This window comes from Anoplophora glabripennis, unplaced genomic scaffold, assembly GCF_000390285.2.
Source record: "Anoplophora glabripennis isolate ALB-LARVAE unplaced genomic scaffold, Agla_2.0 scaffold86, whole genome shotgun sequence".
NCBI classification, from domain to species: Eukaryota; Metazoa; Arthropoda; class Insecta; order Coleoptera; family Cerambycidae; genus Anoplophora; species Anoplophora glabripennis.
In genome coordinates this window covers 314,056-320,824 of record NW_019416242.1, presented here as the reverse complement: position 1 = coordinate 320,824, position 6,769 = coordinate 314,056, and the positions used below count along the sequence as shown (strand labels likewise).

Sequence of the window (6,769 nt, the reverse complement as noted above, 5' to 3'; positions counted from 1 at the left end):
AAAGGAGGTCCCACAAAGCGCCTACACCGGCCGCATTTGCGGTCGGGGTAGACGACGGATGGGGCCCACCTACGAAGGCTGTCCAGGCCTACACGAGATGAGGCAGGATAAAGAGGGATAATCCCCCTCGATCCCAAATCATTGAGGCCAATTTCTAGCCATAGAATAATGGCGCGAACTATTAGTGATCCATCTGATCTGAGTTATAGTATAGCACTTATAATTTATTCTACATATTTGCGATTTGTTCTGTGGTCTGTGGTCAATCAGTTAGTATGTTGAAAATGTAAACAGTATGTTAAAGACTTTTATAATTCTCTAAAAACTTTTGTATTATCACTAATAACATACGATATAATTAGTTAAATAACTGAAGTTACCGTCTTAAGTACTCCAATCGATTAAATTTTCTAAGGTTATTTCCTATTTGTGTGTAATATATTTGCCTTCTCGGACTGAAAATTAGTTAAACCTTTTGATCATGACCGACGAAAATGCAAAAGGCGACGTGCCAGATATTGATGAACCTCTAACTTCTATGCAGTCAATGAATATAAGAAACGACTCGCCAGAGGATTCTTGCAACGAGCAGGACTCTACGAAGAAGACGGACAAACTAAAAAGTAAGCAGGTTGTGTGTATCCTTCACATTACGTGTATATTGCTTGTCTTTCAGTTGATATTTTATTGAAACCCACTGGTAACGCACCAATAATGAAGAAAAAGAAGTGGACCGTGGACAGCGACAAAAAGATCGGTTGGATAGTCGAGTTCATAAAAAAGTATTTAAAGTTGGAAACAAATGAAAAATTGGTACGTAAAATAGAACCAAACATGAAAAATATATGTACAGTAGGGTATTTCTTTTAGTTCTTGTACGTGAATCAAACGTTTGCCCCTTCGCCTGACCAAATAGTTAAGAATTTATACGACTGCTACAGTACGGAAGGCAAGCTAGTGCTGCACTACTGTAAAACACAAGCATGGGGCTGAGACATCTACTATTTACGATAAAAGTTTAATTTTAACGTAAGCTACATATTTGTGATATTTAATCACGCTTTCTTTGTTACAATAGCAATTTCTTAGTCATATTAATTTAATTTATTCATATGGTGTATGACATTCCCGATTTCATTCAGTAAAGACTTCACAAAAGTAATAATTGGATTTTATTTCTGTTTCGAATGGAATTTTATTAAAAAGCGTTTAGCTTCACAAAAGCGATAATCGTTAATTTCATAATACTTGATATTTCTTAATTAAAAAACATAAAACATTGCTACTAAAGTACAACAAAATAATATAAAGCTTATTCGGGTGTTCCCCAAGGTTCCAACTTGGGACTGTTACTGTTTCTTTATTTTATTAATGATCTTAAATATCACATGTAATTCTGCATGCCTTTTCAAATGACTTGACCAGATTCTACAATTTCTTACTGGAAATGACTGTGACAAGCAAATGTTAACGTTATTCACGAGTGAAGACCCCATTTTCCGCGTAATTAATAAACATACCTGTTTGGGAAATAAACGAATATTCTGCAAATAATTTATTTCATAAATAAAGATTTTACACTTAAGTTTAACACACGTACACAGAGGCTTAAACGATTAAGGAATAGTATTAATAAACTTTGCGTTGAAGCTTACACTTAAATTTCAAAGCCTTTAAGCGGCGTCGCGGTCCAGCGTGTCTTCGATGTCTTGATTCTGGATATTCCGTACCAATTCCTCAACCACCGTATCGCCACCACCTTTCTCTTTGTCCCCTGTATCGGTACTCTCTTCCGTTGCTTCTTCCTCCCCTCCGATGATGATTTCTTCAGGATCTGGAGCCCTCGGTAGGAACTCTGTTTCCGGGTACAGTTCCGCGAAGATTTTTTTAGCCTAGATGCGAAAAAATTGATATCGGAAAAAATTAGTATGATTCGATAATTACCTCCTTGATGGCCAGATCGAAGTCCATGTCTATATCGGGGCCTGGGCAGATGTAGGTGTTTTTCGGTACGTTTTGCTTTAAATCCACACCATTGGTGTCTGCTATGGAAAAATAAAACGACCATAAAACACGTGGTTTGCACGAGGGCTCTGTTTCGTTGGCACCGTTTGTAATGAAGAGACTATCGACTACGTGCTTAAAGTCTTCTTCTGGATTAGTATTCTGTCTTGATATTAGGTGGATTAAAACTGGAACGAAATATACAGGTTCCTTAAATATATTGATCGATCATTAGAAACATTGATAAATTGAGTTTTTACGAGATGTATATGACCCGTAATGCCTAAATATTTGAACTAACAGTTATACACCAGGAAAATTAGCGAAAATAAAAGAGAAACTCGAAAATCCGCCACATTATTGTAAAATTGTCTAAAGGAACATAATACAACACATCTCTCATCTCATGAGTCAAAAATTTTTTCTATTTAAACAAATAAGTGAGAAAAACAGTTTTTCACTTTGCAGGGAAAACCATCAATTTTAGCGAAAAGTGACTCATAGACAGCTTATAGGAAGTAAAATTATCTACAAAATGAGACTAGTTAAATTAAAATGGTTAATAAACAAAAAAGTTATTGTAAAGAAACAAGAAGTGTCCATTTTTTAATTTGTTTATAACTATCACATTTATTGATAAAATTTTATAAAACCTATGACAAGTTGAGGGTTTTGTCATACTTTAAAAGTATGCCAAAAGTGGGGGCTGTAGGTGCAATCGTTTTCGCACAATTCAATTTGTTTGTAACAGACGCTCCAAAAGTTATAAATTTTAAGCCTCTGTACAGGTGTTTTTAACCAAACATGATTCTGAAAGCGTCATTGCAATCTTAAAGACATAATTAAGCGACCTATTAAAAAATATCACAATTTTTTTGACATTAACATTCTCAAATTGTGCATTAAAAAAACATGCGTTTTTCGCTTATAAATAATTTGAATAAAATTGTTGCTATTTGTGCTACCTCACCGAAAATAGATGCAATGGATAGCTGGCAAAAAATACAAATTTAAAAAAGTACCCTCTACGACCAACAGAAGCTAAGATAAGAATTTTTTTTTTAAATCGTAGCGCAATTGTTTATAAACATTAAGACTTGAATTTTTCGTAAAAATAAAGTTTACGATGTAAACTACGATTTCCCATGAATTGCATTGAAAAATATGGAAAATTAACGACTCACGAGCCCGTTAAAGAAAAGGTACTTGCTAAGTAAACTGTCCGGCGTGGTGAAGGGGGATGCTCGTCCAAGCAAGCCGCGAGAAAGTGAAATCCAAAGTTCAAATTGATGTGCGCTGTAAAATTTTGCAATATGTCGGCTACTGTTTATCGTAGAAACTCCTTTTTTTTTTTAAACTGAGTAGCTCGACGAAAAAATAACAATGGGCATATTTACGAAATCGTAAAATAGACCTGAACCCCAAAAAAAATTCATCTTTTACACTTAAATTCTTTAATTTACAAAAATGTCACAAAAATTATTGTTAAATGAAATATTAATTAAAATTTCAATTTCGGAATTATTTTACTATTATTAAATAAATAAATGAAGCTATCGTTCATGTAAAAAGTTATTATTTTATATTTTAAGCCAAAGTAAACTTATTTTTTCAATATTTTGGGTTATTTAAATTAAAGTAAAAATTCACAAATTATTTATTGTTAAAAGATTTAAAAAAAACAAAAAGCATTTGAATTTATTGCAAAATTCTCAAAATTAAAAAATGTTAAAAATAATGCGGTCAATAAAATTACAATTTTAACTTCTTGAAATTTTAATATATAGTTTTTTTATTATATTTATTACTTATTTTATACAAAAAAATTTTTGCAACATAATCAAAATTAATTAAAAAAATATTAATCACAACCACTCTCAATAATAGATATAATGCAATATCTACAATCTAAAATTTAAAATTTTTTCTATTTTAATGAAAAATAAATTTAAAATTTTACAATAATCTCGCGGATAGGATTTTTTCGAGTAAAAATTTTATTTGCTTGGCCTATTAACAATGTCAACCAACCTTAGAATAAACGTGTTCTACATTTTAGATAACGTTTCGATGCCTTTTTTTTACGAATAATTAAATTTGTTCTGACTTGAAAACTATTCAGTAATATTCTGCCGATTAAATGTTCGCAGTTCAACATTTGTGACCATTTTTTGTGCAATTGACGTAAATTTGGAAAACAATATTTAAATACTGCATCTTTATAATGTGCAGTCTTCGTTTGAAAAATATGGTGACTAAAATAAAATGTTGCAGAGTCGTACAAAAACAATTAGTTTTACAAAATTATTTTCCATTGCAGTTTCACTCTCTATCGCCTCATTGGTTAGTTTGAAAAGATAACAACAGCCAACTGTGATAAGCACCCACATACAGTGGTAGCTTGGGAACTGACTAGTGACGGCGTAGACAAGATCGAATGCTGTTTAAAAAACAAACTATAACTCCACCAATTATTTGATTTAAACAAAAATAATTTCAGATTAGTATTCTGGAGAACGAGCACTACATATAAAAAACCGACCTCTACTTAAGGTCACACTCCAGTTCTCGTTGAGCGTTACAAATTTTTGCGAATACTTACACAAACCCTTGGGGCAAGTTCCAGTCAATGTTCCCAATTCTATAAGAGTCACGGAGCATTTGCCGCCTTCGGGCGGATAGAGCAAAAGCGTCAAGTGCTCCTTCTCGCTATCCAAGATAGATCTGTCGGTAATAAGCACCGCTCTCGAAATATATGTCTTTGGTACGGTCTCCACAAATTTCACTGGGGCTTTTTCAATGCCCATCACGATGTGATCCGCTTTTATGCGTTGCTCACCTACGAGCAACGCCTTGAACCCTCCATCATCGAAGATGTAACCGCTAATCGGTTGAGACAAGGCGAATATTCCACCGAACACCGCGCTCAACCTGAAACGTACATGATTTTAATTTAAACACGCCTGTAGTCTTTAAAATGGTATTCTAACCTGCAAAAGGCCTGCGTAATTTCTCCGCTCCCGTACATTGAGAACAAAAATGGTGTTTTTCCGAACCGCCCTAAGCTATTCAAAAATCTTTTGGTGTTCTCAACCCCTTCAATGCAAGGGGTATCATCTGTGCTCATCGAAATCGCATACAGTACGTAATGGATTAGATCGGGAGTCAGTTTTCTGTCTTTTAGGAAAGCACGAAAAGTTTTATTCGTATAACCTAGAAATAAGAAAATTGATTACTGTTAATAAATTTCATTTTTAACATACTTTTTAGTTCTGCGCCACCGTCGTCGAGGGAGGTAAGTAGCTTCATAAGCATTCTTTTTTCAATGACTGAGACTTTGCTGTTGGCGAAGACGTCAGATCTAGAACAAGGAACAACTTCGAGCTGACCATTCAACCACGTCAACACTCTACTGACACTCCTATATTCTGAGTAACGGGCAATATTTGAAGATATAAGTAATTCCACAAAATCACCTCTTGCATATTGTAGCTAAATTAAAAAAAATTAAAATGCTTACAACCTGAACCTATAAATTATGTTACCTTAGGGGTGAGATCAATATTAAACTTTCTAGTTTCCTTCAGAAGACTTTCCTTAGTCCAAGCTTCAGGGTTTGTGTTGTCACCTAATTCTAATTGGCCTTTTTCCTCCATGAATTCGCTTGGATTGTTTACATCCTCACTTGAAGCTTTCCTATAAAAATACTATTATCCCCAGCCTAAGGTTTATTTAAATATACTTACTCTGGAATGTGCCAGTTGAAAACAACATTTTCTATGTTAAATAAATCATTTCCAATAGAAGTAATATATTCATCTTGCTGCAATAACTTGTTGGCATCTTCCAATATATAATGCTGCTTCTCTTTAATTTTTTGAATTGCGTCTAAATTAAATGAAGCCCACTGTCCACCATAATAATCATTCCTATACAATAATAAAAAATTATCTGCGAGAAACATTATTTTTTTTTACCTGTCAATATGTAAAACCCTTTTCCCAATTCTACTTGCAGCAGCTGATAGAATTGATTCTACCATTCCAGTACCCACAATTATAAGGTCAAAGTCGCTAGGAAGCTGATTATCCATATTTTTATAGAAAATTCTAATGCACTGATCTCAAATAACTAAATTATTAATTTATATTAATGGAAGGAATATAAAATCAAATGCCATTAGTTTGACATTTCTAAACGATTTGTTTTTGTTAACAAAGTATAAGTATAAGTTGGTAGCACTGAATTAGTGATTGATCTCATGATACAAGAAGAGGGAGATCAGGTCCCTAGATAAATGATACTATAGATATGAAACTTGAATAGATTTCGTGGTCATTAACAGCGCTAACTGTTGACACTTTCTCCAACTTCTATTGCTTTCCTTTTCTAGGAATTATCGGTAATACAGTGAGTTAAATTACCTTTAGCCAGTAAAAGATGCAAGCGCCATCTAGTTGTACGCTCTACAACTATATACCTACCTACTCAATATTTGTTTTAGGTATTCTGCCGCCGCTAAATTTAAAATTACATAACAAATCTCACCCTACACAGATCACTCAGAAATTGATTTTGTAAAATAATTTTCACGTAGATAATTTTTTTTGTCACCATGAGAAAATAAGTACATTTGATAAAAAGCATTAAAATCACTCAAGCATTAAAGACACTTTTAAATGCTCTAATAGTCTTTCTACTTAAAATAAGAAATAATTTTGATACTGTAACTTTTTAAAATGTTTGTTGAAAAAATTTCAAATTT

General features: G+C 33.2%; 2 protein-coding genes across 2 annotated transcripts; one reads left to right on the top strand and one right to left on the bottom strand.

Moving 5' to 3' along the window:
* Window positions 1-259: 259 nt before the first annotated feature.
* On the top strand, window positions 260-1,156 carry LOC108910306 (autophagy protein 12-like). Its single transcript, XM_018714871.1, has 3 exons — window positions 260-623; window positions 677-813; window positions 871-1,156. The coding sequence occupies exons 1-3, from the start codon at window positions 482-484 to the stop codon at window positions 991-993; spliced, it is 402 nt and encodes a 133-aa protein (XP_018570387.1). The 5' UTR covers window positions 260-481; the 3' UTR covers window positions 994-1,156.
* A 386-nt stretch (window positions 1,157-1,542) lies between these two features.
* Window positions 1,543-6,208, bottom strand: LOC108910296 (rab proteins geranylgeranyltransferase component A 1). The gene is made up of 8 exons (XM_018714859.1): window positions 5,982-6,208; window positions 5,751-5,933; window positions 5,550-5,700; window positions 5,268-5,496; window positions 4,995-5,217; window positions 4,607-4,935; window positions 1,945-2,192; window positions 1,543-1,892 (listed from the first exon to the last, which is right to left on the bottom strand). Exons 1-8 carry the CDS (start codon window positions 6,095-6,097, stop codon window positions 1,674-1,676), a joined length of 1,698 nt encoding a protein of 565 aa, XP_018570375.1. The 5' UTR covers window positions 6,098-6,208; the 3' UTR covers window positions 1,543-1,673.
* Window positions 6,209-6,769: the final 561 nt, after the last annotated feature.

Excerpts from the sequence above, each read along its gene's own strand:
- LOC108910306 (XM_018714871.1), top strand. The coding sequence starts at position 482 with ATGACCGACGAAAATGCAAAAGGCGACGTGCCAGATATTGATGAACCT. Across the intron at positions 624-676 it reads GAAGACGGACAAACTAAAAA|TTGATATTTTATTGAAACCC; the intron begins GTAAGCAGGTTG and ends CTTGTCTTTCAG. Across the intron at positions 814-870 it reads TGGAAACAAATGAAAAATTG|TTCTTGTACGTGAATCAAAC; the intron begins GTACGTAAAATA and ends TATTTCTTTTAG.
- LOC108910296 (XM_018714859.1), bottom strand. The coding sequence starts at position 6,097 with ATGGATAATCAGCTTCCTAGCGACTTTGACCTTATAATTGTGGGTACT. Across the intron at positions 5,701-5,750 it reads TTCAACTGGCACATTCCAGA|GAAAGCTTCAAGTGAGGATG; the intron begins GTAAGTATATTT and ends GTATTTTTATAG. Across the intron at positions 1,893-1,944 it reads TCGATCTGGCCATCAAGGAG|GCTAAAAAAATCTTCGCGGA; the intron begins GTAATTATCGAA and ends TTTCGCATCTAG.